The sequence below is a fragment of the Psittacula echo genome (genome assembly GCF_963264785.1).
Source record: "Psittacula echo genome assembly, chromosome: 3".
Taxonomy (NCBI): domain Eukaryota; kingdom Metazoa; phylum Chordata; class Aves; order Psittaciformes; family Psittacidae; genus Psittacula; species Psittacula echo.
Window position 1 is genome coordinate 99,089,185 of NC_137736.1, and position 17,463 is coordinate 99,106,647.

General features: G+C 39.0%; 1 protein-coding gene across 9 annotated transcripts in view; it reads left to right on the forward strand.

The window, feature by feature from the left end:
* Positions 1–17,463, forward strand: part of FNDC3A (fibronectin type III domain containing 3A) — a 118,547-nt gene that overhangs the window by 78,553 nt on the left and 22,531 nt on the right. For all 9 annotated transcript variants that reach the window (XM_080613263.1, XM_080613259.1, XM_080613260.1 and 6 more), the window contains 7 exons: positions 7,903–8,060; positions 9,204–9,263; positions 11,169–11,307; positions 11,917–11,970; positions 12,578–12,702; positions 16,261–16,435; positions 17,072–17,158. In XM_080613263.1, coding sequence (XP_080469389.1) covers positions 7,903–8,060; positions 9,204–9,263; positions 11,169–11,307; positions 11,917–11,970; positions 12,578–12,702; positions 16,261–16,435; positions 17,072–17,158 — 798 coding nt within the window. The remainder of the gene's footprint in view (positions 1–7,902; positions 8,061–9,203; positions 9,264–11,168; positions 11,308–11,916; positions 11,971–12,577; positions 12,703–16,260; positions 16,436–17,071; positions 17,159–17,463) is intronic.

Genomic DNA, 17,463 nt, shown 5'->3' on the forward strand with positions numbered 1-17,463 from the left:
ACTAAAGAAAATTCACTTAACTTCCAGTCACTGAAATGTAAATGACGAAAGTAATTTTTAGTATATTAACATTTATGAAGCTTAAATTGTCTTGATACTTATTATGAGGAATTACTCTTCTTGGCCACTCTGTGAGATCATGGTACTAAGAGAATTAAAAGAAATATATATAGAAAGAGCTTGTAGTGTTGCTGGTAACATAATGGTGATGCTGAACACCATTTCTTACTTCAAAATCTGTTCTCAAGTTTCTGTAACATTCTTTAGTTCAGGAAAAAAAAATTACGTAACAGATATCTCCAGGCATGAGAGATCCCTGGTGAAGTTCTGGAAACCTCACCAAAAATGAGGTTTTTGAAAACCTTATTTAAAAAGTGAAGAAAAATTAGGACAGGTTTCTCTGTAAGAGTCTCTAGCATATCAAGGGAAGAGAGACATAAAATTTGCCAGGCAGGTGTCTGTAAGCAGTGGGCTTCTATCTTACCTGTTTGAAAACCTACCAATTTCTTTTCAATTTGTAAAACTAATACATAATTCTGCATAAATACTCTTAAAACACAGATGCCAAATTCAGTAATTTCTTGCATTTTAGAGCAGGCCTGTGTTCTTTCATCATCTGTACCTTCCCTGGTCCCAGTCTTTCTGTGAGGATTTATACAACTTCATGTATTTATACTACACTTCAATCCTCAGTCCATCAGTTGCCTGAGTAAAACCAGTCTGTGTTCCCTATTGTAAACTACAAAAAAGAATCACTGCAACTCCGGCTCCAGGAGGAGCTTGCCAAGGGTTTGTCCAGTCAGTCAGCTACTTCCTCATTCATCACGTGTCTTCTCCTCTTCACCTCCCAGAAAACCTGGCCCCAATTTTAGTGCCCCAGTCTTGATTCTTCTTTCATATGTTGCTTTGCAGCCCGATGAGGAGAGCCTGAGAGAGCTGGGATTATTTAGCCTGGAGAAGAGAAGGCTCAGCCAGGATCTTATCAACGTATATAGATATGTGCAGAGCAAGTGCAAAGAGGATGGAGCCAGGCTCTTTTCAGTGTGCCCAACATCAGAGCCTGTGCCAGTGGGCAGAAATTGAAACACAGGAGATTACCCTGTAACATAAGGAAACACTTTTTTACTGTGAGGATGACTGAGCACTGACACAAGTTGGACAGAGAGTTTGTGGAGACTTCCTCTTTGAAGATACTGAAAAGCAGTCTGGACATGGTTCTGGGCAACTGGCTTTAGGTGACCCTGCTTAAACAAGTGGGTTGGACCAGATGACATCCAGGGGTCTTGTCCAGTGTCAACTGTTTTGCCATTCTGTGGGGCTTCGAGGGCTGAGTAGGGATAATACTGATAGAGGAAGTCGTGAATGCTTGGTGTATCCTGCTGGATCCAAGCATCAGAATGTCTTCAGTGCGTGTTAATGTGTTTTCAGGGCACCTGCATCTTTGGTGACTGTCATGGAGGTGGAAGCTGTCTGAAGTAAATCCTGTAAGAAAGGGTGGAGAGAGCTGAGATGAAGAAATGGAGAGGAGTTAAGTGATCCTAGCTGCTGCTGTGGTGTACATAGTAGCTGTGACAGTCAAGTTCAGTACCACTTAACAGGATGACTGTGGCAACTGGAGCTAGTGGAGGGGCAGTAAAATTTCTGGAGAAGAAGCTGGGACTGAACAGAAAGCTTAGGACGATTAAGGTGTGGGGGAGAAAGGAAGTGAGTGGAGAAGAGACAGCTCTGACAAGGAACACAGGTCCAAAGGATAATCAAGACTTGAGAGATCAGAAATAGATGGGGAGTTTAAGATGAGAAAATGAGACCAGAAACAAACAGAATATGTCTATTCTATTGGAAGAACAACATGGAGAGCAAGTAGCTTTTATGTTTGTTATTTTTACAAGCAGGCTGATAATGAAAGGGTGATGGAAGTAAAACTAAGATTGGTGGAGATAGTGTGCAGAAGTAGCAGGAGACTGAAACTGCTTGACAAAGATGAAGATTGATGAGACAAGGATATCAGAACTTTATTGAGAGACTAAAGGGCAGAAGTCTGGGATGGAGTAAACAAGGAGTACACACTGGAATGGTGAAGTGTTGATTAGGACCAGACTTTAAGAAGACAAAAACATAGCAGGGTCAAAAGGGGTGATGATTCTAAGAAACAAATTCAAGTCTACATCTGATAGCACTGGTTTTTATCCAGGGCCTGGAATGTAAACAGCAAGTACCTGTGAAGTCCTACCAGCAGAAGTTTTGTTTTGCTGCCTTTTGTTTCACTGCTGAGCTGTGCATGTCATCTCCACAGATGTTAGCAACCACCTATTGCTATCACTCTGTTAGGTCGAGCAGTAGACACTTGTGCAGTGGATCTGAAGGCTTCAGGCTTGCTGTAGGATGATGACAGAAAGGATTTAAGGGAGTCATTTGCTATACAAAAATATATTAAAAAATGCATGTATAAAAATATATATTAAAAATATAAACAATATATATAGACATACACATGCATATTGTAGGAAAATATACATTTAAATACTGCTGGGAGAATTCTATTCCATTCTCAAAATGAAGGAGGAAAGATTTTATATTAGTGCTGGTCCATTGTATTCAAGATTACAAATGCTTTTTGTTTTAACACAGGATCATGCTGGTTTTTCTCTATGGTCCCTGCCATTCACTGTACAAAACATACCTGCTTTGGGAATGGGTCAGGGCTGTGTAGGTAAAGGGACCAGTGACTTTGACCCCTTTTAACTCTGAGTCATGAGAGTCTGTTCCAACAAGGGAGTATGTGCCTAGTTTAGCCACATACAGCATCAGAATGGATGCAGAAACAAATTTTGCTGCAAGGTTAAGTTATTGCAAGATAATGCTGTCACTGGGGCATGCTGGACAACAGCATTCTCAGCATCCCTCAAATCATGAATACCTGCTTAATCATGAGTGCTCTTCTTAACTTTGTGAGAATGTGGATGATCCTTTCTGTCCTGACTAGAAGTACAGGGACCAGTTCTCCAGAAGTATGCACAGGCCTCTGACAGTGGCCAGAGCATGCAGCATGCTGTCCAAGTCAGGGTGTCATCAGTGATTGCTTTGCCAAAGAGAACAACTCTGAGCTTCCTGGTGTGGTTAGAGTGAGGCTGTGAGAAGTACAATCAACAAGTGGTATCTTTTGCTATCTTGCTACTTACATATGAAAAAGGAATAGACTGCCATTACTGTTGCTTTCTTTCACTTCCTTCCATCATCAACACCCAGTCATCCATGCCTTTTAGACAAGCATGCTATTTCCCCTCTCTACTATGTCCTTACTTGAATGTCATTGCATGTAGCTGTGTGTCTACAAGTGATCTCTTTGCAGACCTCAGAAGACATCACAGGCTTAAGCAGTAATAGACTGCTGCAGACTATAGACGGTGTACACAAGGCAAAAAGCCAAATTTCCAGCACTTGGAGGAGCTTATGCTCTGTCAGGGCGGTGGGTAGGTGTAAGACTAGCTGATGTTGCAGCTTCGTGGAGTGTGGTGTGGTAAGAGAAAGGGAAGCTGTTCTAACTACTTGGGCCTTGCAAGATCAGAAGCAACCCTCCCACAGTTTCTCCAAGGAAACATTTTCCTTTCCCTCCCACAAGAGAACCAGGAGATTGTGTTATTTTACACGTTTGTCATACTCATCAGAGATATTCCTGTGGGGTTTTGGTTAATGTTTTGCATGAAGCACTCATGGTGGGGACTGTGTTGTGATGCTCTTCTTGATGGAACATCAACACCCTCTTCCCTGGTTGAACTTCAGTGCTGGCACAGGCAGTTCTGGATACTGGCTGTGGTAGTGGTCATATGCTCAGATGATCATACAGGTGTTGTCCAGTACTGTCCATTGCACCATATCCTACTGCAGAAAGTCAGGAGTAATGCTGAAGCCTCTGACCTGTCCTGGGCTATCCCATGTCTAAATGCCCCATTCTAGGGCATGCACATCTGAATCCAGGTGGTGGGGTCCATGGTGTGCTTTCATTCTTGCATCTCTTTCAGTCTGTGCAGTCTGGGGCACATCGGCTTTGCAGCCTCCAGACTCCCATTATGTGTTCTTATGAACATGTTCTCATTTTCTTAAACTTTTCACCCTTAATACATGGCAGTATTAAGTCAAGTTAGTAGTTACTGCCACCAGATGACCCTTCTACTTAGGGAGGTCTTGGACTTTTTTACACCAGATGTAAGTTGGAGTGGTTCTGCAGGTTGCACCATGCCGAATCCTCAGCACTTGAACAGTCTTCACCAGCTGTCATGTCTACTAACCAAATTACAAAGCAAGCAGAAGAGAAGACAAGGGGACAAGGCAAAAGCAAAATGAAGAATGGAACAGAAGGCTGAGTATTTAATAAGGAGAGGCAATAGGAACTCAGAATTTGAGGGTTTGTTATATAGCAGTTAAATCCCTTGGGAGGGCATCATGTTTTGTGCTTCACATGTGTTCTAGGTTTGCTTGTGGGCTTTCACAACATTATGCACCTCACTCACCAGTTAAGTACTTTGTGTGCTGTGAATGCAGTCCAGTTTGCACGTGCCAAAACTGCTCTTTTGTTTGACCCAGATGGCATGTGTAATACAGTTAACGAGGAGATTCACTTTTGCAAGCTGGACTGCTAATGAAGACGTGCCCACCTTTTAGTTTCCTCAGTGCTGGGGCCTGACTAATATTGTGTTCTGCTTTGCAGAAGCACACAGTGCTCAGAGCTGCAACCAAAATAAATCAATTGCAGCTGCTTGAATAAGCATACAAAGTAATAAGTAATGCCAAGTTTTCTAAAAAAGCTACTCCTGAGTGTTTCAGGGCACCCAAAAATAGTGGATTCTTCTGATCTTAATCTTTGTTCTTCAAAAATACTTTTTTCCTCTTCATATTGCAGAGATTTTTTGAAAATATACTGGTTTGTGCCTGGGAACTGATGGGAATTTCTGAAACTTTCATAATTCTTCTCCATAATAAAGCCAGAAGTCAAGTATTGGGATATTATTAAACCTTTTGGGTAAAAGACAGTATTAAATAATTGCTTCTTAGTGAAGAAATTTGTAATTACTGTCATATGATCCAGTCATGTGAAGCTGAAGTTTTGTGTTAATATATGCTGATGTAGTCTAAAACTGCTATGGTGCATATGCACAATAGAGAGAAGTTTTTTACAGGAAATCTTCATTTTTGCAGTTCTTTTAATACTACTTTTAATACTTCACTTTTGTCCCTTAATAGTCGTGTGGGGAAGAATATAGCTGAACCTAGACTTGTCTTTTAGAATCATTGTCTTAGCTGGAAGTTAAACCTGAAAAACAGTACCAAATCTTTTATAAACAAGTTGAAAAGAACTTCTTTGATTCTTATCTTCTCATGCCCCATATGCGTATGTATACATGTGTATGTATAGAGAATTTATATAGGTTTTATACATTGCAGCTTTTTATGCACTGTTAGGATGTTCTTAATTCCCAGGTCCTGTGAATACTTTGCATTTCTGATTATGTTCACTTCCACTGACTGTTGCTTTTAAGTTTTTGCAGATTGGCCAAAGCAAGGCTTCAGCTCTTCATAATCTTTAGTCGCTCTGTTTACACAAAGTAAAACAACCAGAACAACCTACGTAGCCACTGATTTTTAGCTTGGTACATAATACTGCTTCATTGTGTTGTCATCTATTATTTTAGAAGTCTTATGGAAGGTTTACATGAGTTGACCAACAATCATTGCCCTGGGGGAGTAACTCAGGAAAACAGTTTTTCATCCAGTCAGAGGCTTGAAGAACACTTCAGCCTGTTCTCTGTTGACACTTGTTGGTATATAATGACTTCCACTAGTCAAATTAACTTCCACAAGTCTGGGGTTAACTTTACTAGTGAAAGTCCTGTGAGTTGTCTATTACTCTGTAGTCTGTAATGTTGTCTTTGATCTCCCTTGTACTCTTCCTGCTCTCTCTGTACTTAACAGTTGAAACCTTTAATTGTTTAATGTTCCAATGAGATATGTGGTGGGTTGACCCTGGCTGGACACGAGGTGCTCACCAAAGCTTCTCTATCACTGTCCTCCTCAGTGACATTATTTCCAAGACATTGAGGTTCATCTTAATTTGATTTTTTTTCCTTTCTGTTTGTCTGTTATCAGTAAGTCATCTCCTCTCTACTTCATCCTTGAGGTTGACCCATTCAGCTTTTAGTTCAGTAGATGATAGCAATTTAAGAGCACCAGTTGTGAAGATAACATTTTCATTCTGATAGTCTGGTAAGAGATTTACAAAAGCAATTATTCCTGAAATAGATATATATTACAGTCATATTGTAAAGCTAGTCATTTCGTATAATGGAATGTTTTCAATTCTCTTACGAAATGTTTGGAAATAGGAGGTGGGTGCAACATACAAACGACAATAGCAGGCATGAAATATAAACACCCCCCATAAATTTCTAGAATTCCTTCTGGAATGGATCCTAAAAACTTGTAATCACATGCACGTACCGGTGCACTCACCTACAGAAACACAAGCACCCACAGCCCCTTGCAGCATGTGTGGGTTTCAGGCAGCACCCACTCTTTGGGGAGTGCGGGTGCCCTTAACCGTATTTCTCCTTTGGGAGATGTGGGTGCTTCAGCTTTGCATGTAGCTGTGTTATTCCCCAAAATCTGCAGTTCCCTACAATCTGTTAATCCACAGGCCACTGAAAGGATTCTCCAGCAGGTCACATGCACTCACCCGAGCTGTGGGTCCCTGCATACTGCACTCCAGACCACTGGTACTGTTGCCAGTCATGGTGTCCATCAGGCTTGGATAGAAGTGGCAAGGGTTACAGGTTTTGATCGTTGCTCTGTTCTACTCCAGCATCTTTTATCCCTGTTGCAAATTTTCATGTTGCTTTTATACTTCTGAGGCTGATTACTTGTTCATTTCAGAAGTTTCTTTGTGATTTCCCAGTTGCCACGGAATCCACCTGAGGGTCGCTGCCTTTAGCATTATGAGTCTGCTGGGGCAAGCACTTCTGAGACAGGTGGAGGTGTTGCGTTCACACTGTTTATTACTCGTATTTCTGTCACACCAACTGTTGTTATCCAGATCTTTCTGCAAAGGGTGGGCTGTGCAGGCAAGCACCACCACAGGAATTCTTTAGGATATTGCATATATGTGTGTGTATACATACATATATATATATATATATATGGACCTTGTGAGCATGCCTTCATCACAAGCACCTGAGCTCAAAGTATGTTGTACAGAGTACTAGATTAGAGCCTCAGGTAGTTGTATCCCTATTAATATCCTGATTAAAAAAAAAAAAAAAGTGCTGGGATAAGTAACCAAATAGGTTCTAATCTAATGCGAGAGTCTGCTTGTCACTGTCACCATTAAATGCGCTTTCTTCATGTACCTGTTAAGAGTAATGCCAGGCAGTTGGGAGAGATTCCTGAGTTTCTGTATATTCCATAAGGAAAACAAGTCGACAAGAAGGTATTAAAAATATCATAGTGCTGGTGGCATAAAATAAAAAATAATGTCTGAAGCACTGTCATTTCATTAAATAACTGAGAACACAAATACATGTTTGTCATCTCTTCCGCTTCACAAATTATGCAGTTCATTTGTAGGTAGGCCACTAGGTGGCATTCATTACTTAGATGTGTCTGCACTCAGCCCAGTGCCCTGGGTTTGCAGTTTTCTCGTGGTGTTTCTTGTATTTCTAGCTTGATTTCATCTGTAAAATACTAGTTAGTAGCTATTATAGAAGTATGAATACATAGTTATGTATACGTTAGTACATCCAGTGTACTAACGGTATATGATATTCTTCTCTTTATGTGGCTGGTTGTGGCAAAACAGCTTTTATATATGATAATGTTTAAATGGCAGAGATCTCAGAAGTTATATTTCTACAGGTATCAGACATTCAGGCTAGAACAGCACTGCTTATGTGGTCACCTCCATCCAGTGATACCAGAGAAGACACTGACAAGAATGATGTACCAGAGGTTTATACTTACGAAGTGATGATTTCAAATACTGGAAAAGATGGAAAGTACAGAACTGTATATGTGTAGGTGTTCATTATTTTTACTTAATTGCTCTTGCATTGAGTTATGTTGTTTGAAACGTTGTTAAAAAATCTGCCTGCTGTCTGGAGATTTAAATAATCAGCAGTTTTGTGCAACTTCATTTCAAAATACTGCTACTTGTTTCAGTAGAATTGGTTTAGGTTTATAACTGAAGTCTCTACCATCAACTAGAGTGTAAAGACTTTGTTCTTAGGTTTTGGAGACATGTTTTAATATCACTTAGCTATATTTCAGCCAGCTGCACTAGACACTATGGGTTCTCAAGTAGTGAGATAGACAAATAGTAGTTGTAGTTATTTACTTCAGCATATACTTCTGCTCCCAGTAAGGTTGTCCCTTCCATCCCTGGAAATCCTTTTGGTGAGAGGATGAGTGATACAAAAAAAAGTAAGTAGATTCGCACAGAACAAAACTCTTCAATTGTTTCATTCCCAACAAAATGAAAAAATATAACATTAAAAAAATAAATTAATAAATATAAAAATAAAATTTACCATTAAGGATGTAGGGCTCTCTAGTAATTATGAATCTTTGTGTCCATCTAGTTTATCTTAACCACTTTCCATGGATTTCTTAGGAGCAGTATATGAATCATAAGTTGGATATCCCTGTCCTAGAAACCAGAGGAAATTAAATGGGCTTTGCTACTATAAGTGGATGTCAGTAAAAGCAGATTACTAGACGTTACTTAGGTGCCTTTTCTGTTTACTAGGCTCAAACAAGTAGGTATGCGCAGCCGTGCAGTTTTAGGTATTTGATTTTGCAAGGCTGAACTGAGCTTCTGTGGGCCCCAGTATTTGGATTTTTTTTGTGTAGTAACATACATGTGTACACATGCAGCTGGTCTTACTGAGCAAAGAGGAAAATAATTATTCTCTAAAAAAAAAACAACAAAAAAAAAAACCACCCCAAAACCACCAGGGCAACAGAACAGGAATCAAACACAAGAAGCCCCTAAAATTCAAGGGTAAATGCAATTTCATTTTACTAGCAAAAGAGACAAACTGTTAGAAAATACATTCCTTAAAAGGGGTGTTAGGTGAATAGGTTAGATGATAAGTGTCTTCTTATAAATGTATGGGATTCTGAAACTGTTTTTTAAACAAAATCGTATCTCTTTGCAGTGGAGAAGAAAATAAAGTTACTGTAAATGATCTCAGGCCAGCAACTGATTACCATGCAAAGTGAGTATCTCCTTGTCTAGTCATTAAATTCAGTGGAAATGTTTTAAAAGTTTCATTGTATTTGTCTGTTTGCATAAACCTTCAGAGATTGTATTTACCACTTCTAACCTTCCTTTGCGTCACAAATCAATGTTTTTGGCTTAGTTGACCGCTCAGTCCAGTTTGGAAAATAAGAGAAGATTGTTGTGCTCTCACCCAACATCCATCCTCTTTCCTTCATGCCAGGACAGTGAACTTTTTCTGTTCTTTGAGTCAGGCACAATGCTGCTTGATTTCTCTCAATTTTCCACAAGCAGCAGAGCAAAGTACCTTGCACAGAAAGGTGCTCACTGCTGGCCACCTGAAAGTCGCCTTATGCTGCTTTTGCTTTGCTGCAGTAGACTAGTGAATCTGGCTGCATATGCTTTACAAAACATGCCCCTAGCTCAGTGTAATTTTACCCTTCCAGCAGAATTTGCTGCTTTGCTATATTATACTGAAGAAATAGCATAGGATTGGAAAAATGTAGTTTAAAGTGCCCTTTTTGCCCTCCCTTTTTAAACATTGAAGGGTCATCTGGAGCTGAACTTGCAAAGGGATGTAAAGAATAAGAGGAGAGGCTTCTACTGGTATGTCAGCCAGAAAAGAGAGGTCAAAGAAAGCAATCCCCTGTGATGAGCAAGATGGGCAAACTGAGAATGGACGAGGAGAAGACTGAGGTATTAAACAACTTCTTTGCCTCAGTCTTCACTGACAACCTCTCTTTCCACACCCCTTGAGTGGACGGACTGCAAGGGAGGAACTGGCAGAGCAAAGTCCCTACCATTGTAAGCGATCACCTGATTCCCATCTAGGGAACCTGAACATACACAAATGTAGGGGACCAGACAAGATGCATCCCAGAGTCCGGAGGGAGTTGACTGATACAGTTGCCAAGCCACCCTCTGTGATATTTGAAAAGTTATGGCAGTCAAATGAAGTCCTTGGTGAAAACCAGTGAAGACCAGGAAGACTTAAACTATGAAGGTAATGGACAAATCACGTATTTGCAACTATGTTCAAGCACAAACAACCATATTCAGCGTTAGTCACTGCTCAAATGTCTCTCCCTGTTGAGGAAATCTGCAAAGCCATATTTTCTGTGACTTGCTGTTCATGCAACAAGAACAAATAAAGACTTTTGCATCTTCATAAGCAAGCAACTTGGGTCCTATATCAGTGATCAGAGAAAGGGTTTTTTTGTTTTGCTTTGGTTTTTTTTTCTTTCAAAGGAGCAGATGAATCAGAAGAAAGTAATGTGCCAGTTCAGTCAAGGAAAAGAGACAAGGCATGGCTACACAGCAGGCGGAATCCAGAAGATAATCTGGTGTTTTCTTTTGGAGAAAAACTGTTAGAAAAACAAGCGGTTGCTCTTTGAGACAGAAGCAAGAATTCCCTCTTCTGCAGTACATGGAGAATTAATGCATAGCCTTCCTGAAGGAAAGGACAGGGTGAACAGACTCAGCAAGGCCTTGAAGGAGTGCAGGGGATACTCTGAAAATACATCAACAGCTTTATTGTGCTCATCTGATAAAAGCACTTGCAGGAGAAGAATTATACATAATATCAGTTAATATGTCTACAACAGATAATGAGCCTGCAAGATGTTGCCATTATTTTCCAACCCAAGTACAGCACATAACAGGCAAATTTCAAACATGAGACTAACAATGCTGGTTGCTAATGATGTACATCCTTAGTAAAGGACTCTTTTCTTTCTCATTACTTCTATCGACCAAGATGCTTCCACCAGTTATTTGTTTATAGCATTGATATTTAAATAATAAGCTAGCTAGGCAGTAACTTAATTCTGAACACTCCATTTTTATTTGGAAACTGTATATAAAGATTTTGTAGCAAAATGTTATTGGGTCTTTTCCTTTTTAGAGTACAAGTAGAATGCAACTGTGTAAAGGGGAGCCCTTCAGAGGCAGAGAGTTTTACCACAGCAAGTTGTGAACCTGATACTCCAAATCTGCCTAGAATAACTAATCGGACCAAAAATTCTCTTACTCTGCAGTGGAAGGTAAGATTTGCTTAACAGCTTTTAAAATAAATATTTTAAACTCTTTGGAATTGTTTCAGATTTGTCAATAAAATGGAAAACTTTTGTCAAACATACTAGTTTCTGTCGTAGTTCCATGACTGGAAATAGATGTACTGGGATAAATGTGAACTTCAGTAAAAAGAGAAGGGTTCCCAGAGAAGTGAGAAGCCTTTGTAGATAAAAGTTACCACGTTCTGGTCCCCTGCCACACTGTGGAACAGATTCCGTTCTCTGTCATTGAACATAGGCTTGGTTGTGCAAAGCAGATGAAGTGGTCTGGACAGACTGAGATTTGAGCAGACCTGCAATCTAGCAGCTCAGAAAAGTACTGCAACATATTACACCACTGCCAGAATATTTTTTCAAGGTCTAAATTAAAAAAAAAAAAAACCAACAAAAAGCCATAAACAGGGTACAAGAATTTACTGGACGGAGACTGAACTAGGACTGTCTTGGCAAGTGAAACAATCAAAAGGAAAACATCTTTTGTACTCTGCTGGTCTTGTCATGATTTGACCAATACATGCATTTTTCCTTAAGTGGTTTTGTATGCAATTAGAGTTCTAATTTTCTTCTTTTCTTTTGCAGGCATCTTGTGATAATGGCTCTAAAATCCACAGTTACCTTTTAGAATGGGATGAAGTAAGCAAGTTATTCTATTTTATTTTTAATCTTGTAGGTTTTTTTAAAACCTTGCATGTGGCTTTGCTCATAAAGTTGTGTGAAAATTATGGCTTGTCTAGAGGCATGTGACAAATAGGTGGTTCCTGAAGCAATTATCAAAATACAGTTACTGCCCATTTTTTTTCTGAGGGAGTATAAAATAATAGCATCTTAATTATATGATTCTGCCACTCCGGATAGTGCTTTTTCATTTGTAATCTGGTACTTCCTTCAAGAGCTGACATTGAAAGATCATTTTCCTGTAGCAGTCTTTTTTCGTACAAGGGGAGTGGATCTACTATGCCCCCACAAGCACCTTCAGTCCCTACCTGGACAGCTGTCCTGAGATGGCAGAGCTGTGCAGAAGCTTCATGTTTTTTTCCTTCTGATGCTGTGGAGCCAGAAGATGGAAAGCAAGGAAAAAAGCCTTCAGTATACCTACAAAGTTTTGTAAACTACTTGTGTGGGAAATTCTTGTGTTATGTTTAATTTGAAAAAGTGAGTTTGCTTCATGTTTGTGTGTTACTTTAATTGGTGGACACATACATAACAGGGTGAATAATGTGACTAACTTATTCCTTTTTAGGGAAAAGGAAATGGAGAGTTTTGCCAGTGTTATTATGGCCAACAGAAGCAGTATAGAATTACTAAACTATCACCAGCAATGGGGTACACCTTTAGGCTAGCAGCCAAAAATGACATGGGAATGAGGTAAATACTACTGTTACATACATAAATATGGAATGCATGTGTGTGCTTGTTTAGGAAAGGCATATGATGGCATTTAAAGAAAAAAGTCTTGCTCAGACATTTGTATATAGTGCCTCTAGAATGGGAGCTCAAGCATGGCACAGGCAGCCTGGCTGCTCTCACATGAAATCAGCTGAGGCTGTGCTGGTTTTTAGCTTCAGTCTTTGTAGATCTGTGTTGACCACTGAAGTTGCTACCTTGGACATTTCCTACTGCATGTACTTGCAATAGAATTTTTGACTAAGCTTTACACTGTAGAGATGCATTCAGTGCAGTTGTGGCTTTTGTGTCTAATGTAATAAGCACTTCTACTAAAATTCTGGGGATCACGCTTAAAAGACAAGCAACTCAGCCAGAGTGACTTAATTGAATAGTTTAAATGCTGCAGTGCTTGTGCTGCTGCTGTGCTGATCCTGGTGTACTTCGTACCATGCTCTCTGCTGCTGTTGTTTCCAGGGAGCTTTGACATGGTGTTAGAGTTCCTGAAGCTGGTGTAGCAATTTTCCAGGACTTATCATCCTTCCTTTAAATTCAAGAGTTGTAGTGGTGATGGTATAAATAGGTGTCAGTAACTCTGCTAGGGCAGGAAGTCTGACAGAACCCCTGCTGCCCCCTGTAGGTCTATCTGTATTGTGCTTCTCACCGTGTCCTGTTACTGGAATATGTACCTTTAGCTAAGGTGTCTGTTAGTCTTCTGTTACCCCGGGAAATAGACAGACTATGACATGACCATATCACTGAATTATTTTGAAGTTCTAGAGCTTATTATAAATTCTTAGAAGGTGGAGTTCTTACTTTTAATTGATTTTCAGAAGTTACAGACCTCTGAACTTTGTTTTGAATTTTTGAATGAATGGCATCTGACTTCAGCAGAGAATACTGGGTAACACTTGGACCATGAGGTCCTATGTGACATAAAAACAGGGCTTCTCTGGCTGTCAGCCTAAAATTGCTAGTTTGCATTTGGTTTTTTAAGTCAGTGTTTGAAATATTATGAGCATTGTGCTGCAGCTCACCAGAGTTGTGTTTTTATAGCATGAAATAGAGCATGTGTATTGCTTGTCCTTCAGCTGGCACAAGTTGGTGCTTGAGAGAGTAATGCCTGCTTGGATATGTTGAAGGACAGCATAAAGAATAGGGAGCCAGACCTGGAGTTGTAATTCATGTTGTGCAGAAGAATCTTTTGCGAACTATGAAGCATGTGAAAACTGCAGCTGGCTCAGGAGATCTGGGGCATGTGTTGGGAGGCTTTGGATAGTACTCAGGGAATATGTTGCATATAGTTCCTGTTCCTGTGTTTTCTTAGATACCTGCTTTGAGCACTGTTAGAGAACAATATAGTGGGATAGAATGACTTTTGGTGTGCTCTGACACAGTCTTTATTATGTCACTGGCCTCTGGATCATGTTTCTGGAATGAATTATTCTTTGAGTTGCTCTTGATGAGATTTAGTTGGAACTATTCAAAAAAATAAAGACAGGGAGCGGACTGGCAGCTAAGTAGGGTTCAGTGCTCAGGCTGTCTTGCTGTTCCGCTGTTATGTCTGAGTGTAAATGTATCCTCCAGGAATACCTGCACATATTACAGATTCCTACAGCACAAGCTGGTAGAAGGTACTGAACAGTTAAGTACCCTTCTTACAATAAGCACACCAAATACATTTGTAAATCAGTATTTCATGACCTTGTAAAGTTGCCATTTATTGTCTTTATGATATTATTTAATTAAGAAGTCTCTTGAAATAATACTTATTAGGGTAGAGTGTCTGATTCCTTGTGAAGAATGTTGAGAACCTTAGGCATATGGAGACTTTTGTCTAGATGGTTTTACCCACAAGGACAGATAATTTATCTTTGGGTTACTCATCTTTTATATTTAATTCTAATCACACATGAAAGAGTGGCTAAAGAAAACTGGAAAAATGAAATTTGTTTAAAAGATATATAGCATTATTATACTCCTAAGTGAATTGTTTAAAAGTCTTTCAAATGTGGGTGTCACTTGAATACTTACATGATTTCAGTGTGTTTTGGAATGGGTCAATCAAGTAGAGTCATCAAATCTTTTAAAGGTGTGGGTTTTTTTACATTATATCGCTGGTAAGGTGACTCCTTCAGTAGTTTTTCTGTGATTAAAGGTAGGTTTAGAATTTGTTTAGCGTCTTCATGCTTTCTCTAGCCTATCTAGATAATGCTGGAAAATATTTTTAGTAGCTGTATATGTCACATCAGCTTCATTTCAGAATTTGCTTGCTTGTGACTTTTTGCAAGAAAAAAGTCCCTATTCCCCTCAAATTTAAGAAGTTTTCTCTTGTTTTGCACATTTTCATTTCTTGCTTCACAATCTTTTTCACAGTTTGCATATCCGCACAGACTGTATGTCTGCTTTGGGTGCTGTTGACACTCTTGTTGATGAGGTGTCTGTAATATTTCCTCATTTTTATTATTTTCTTTATGCCAAAAAGACTTTAGAGCAGACCAAAATATACAATTTGTGCAGTATTTTAATGTAGGTTGGGTAAGAGAGAAAGTGAAATTGAGGTATCTCTATATTGAGATCTTTCGGGAAAGTCAGGTTCTGACACACAAGGTAGGTAACTGTTACTGTTGTTTAAGCCATACAGCAAATTTTGTTTTCAGGGCTTAGGTAATGCCTCACTTTTAGATTAAAATCACATCTGTGACATTAGTTTCACATGCTTAAAAAAAACTTAGACTAGCTCTTAAGCCTGTAGATGTTTCTTCAGATCTGATGTAGAAGCAGCAAATACCAGCTGAGAACAGGTGGGATTTTCTTAGTCAAGCTGGATATGTGTCAGACCATCTGTGCACGCATAGTGCCTGTTTACTGACTTTAGCATCCCTCTGTTTTACAATAAGTCTTTTTATGTAACTTATTTTTATTTTCACTTCAAGGTGTATCTAAGCATCGTCAGATAAGGTTAACAGTTTTGTTAGGAGATCCACTAGTGTACACTCTATTTGTTCTGCAAGTAAGACTTTGTATTAGCAACTCTTAAAGTAACCTAACATTGAACGAGGCTATTGTTCTATTACTTTCTGGACCACTAGAGAAACCAGTACTTCACAGTATATTTGAAGCACATAATTGCTATCTGGAAGCAAATTTATTTTTTTTTTTAGGTCTTCCCATACATGCTTTAGGTCTTCATGGTTTCATTTTGAATAGGAAGGACACTGATATTAGTACATTACTGCATATAGAGCTCAGCTGTTTTAGAATGATGACTTAACAGGAAATAACAAAATATTTTGGTTAGTAAAACATTGTAATTATATTCTGCAAAGGAATCTTTCAGCTATGAACATGTTAACCTTGTTCAAATGTTTTCTTACTGACATACTCCTGGGCAAGTTAAGTCATCTGCATGTACTAGCTTGCAATTCCCAGTTGTGCACATGTGCAAGAAACTGACATTGCTGTGTTTAGTAAGAATTATGTGTTTCTAGGTATTAATTACTGTGTCTAGTTAGTTTACATTCTGTCTGTTTTAAACAGCGGTTTCAGTGAAGAAGTCCTGTATCATACCTCAGGCACTGCCCCAAGCACACCAGCAAGTCCTTTGCTGATTAATGCTGGAGTTAGTTGGCTATCCCTACAGTGGACAAAACCCTCAGGAACACCGTCAGATGAAGGAATCTCGTATATATTAGAGATGGAGGATGAGAACTCAGTAAGTTTAGACTACTTATTCTCAATAAGGAAAGAGACTATAATGTGTATATTTGATACTTTATTGTATAAAGTGTAACAATGATTACTTTTGCTAGAATATTCTAAAAGGATGTGTGTTTTCCAAAATTAAGCTAATGACTTGTAATTGCTGTGACCAGGCCACATAGCTTTCTTCTTTCTATTGGCACAGTAATTATTAGTGTTATTAAGCCAAAGTCCTGTAAAGGCTTTTAAATTACTTTTAACCTTGTGAATTTGCATGTGAAAGTTGAGCCTTTTAAGAGCTGGATCAGAGTAATTGCATCATGAAGAGTGGTCCTTCTAGATCTAATTTCAGCCTAACCACCTTCCTTTTAAAATGCTTCCTGTTCTACCATTTGAAAGTGTTAGGTATAATATCTGTTGACACTGTATATGCTTTTCTTTACTGTTCTTTTCTCTTTTCCTCTTGGAGAATGGTTAATTAATTCCTCCTCTCCAAGAAAACCCTGGTGTTTACACGGTGAAGTTGCCTTTATTATTTTGTCAGAGGAGCATAACAATATGTCTGAAACAGTAATTTGTTTGTATGAAGTATGTTGCATGGTCCAGTCTGCAAATATAATGTTTCAAGTAATCCTATGTAATTCTGCAGGGATATGGTTTCAAGCCAAAATACGATGGTGACGATCTTACCTACACGGTGAAGAATTTGAGGCGTAGTACAAAATACAAATTTAGGGTAAGAAGTTTTTATATATTTGGTTTATGGATGTTTGGTTTGGGTTTTTTCACCAGAGCAGCTTGAGGGTCACTCAGAAGTGGGGAGGGCGTTTTTTAAGGAAAATCAGATTTGATCGCAGTTTCTTACAGTTTCAGTCTCTTGAAACTATTGACTGAACACCTGCTTTATTAATCGTCTCTGCAGAAGGAATAAGAACCTCTGCAAGGGCATAACACAGTTGTCTTGAAATTCCAGGCCACAGGACAATGTTCCTTACAGCTGGATTTTTTAATCTGGCTTCTATGTAGATAATATTACTTTGT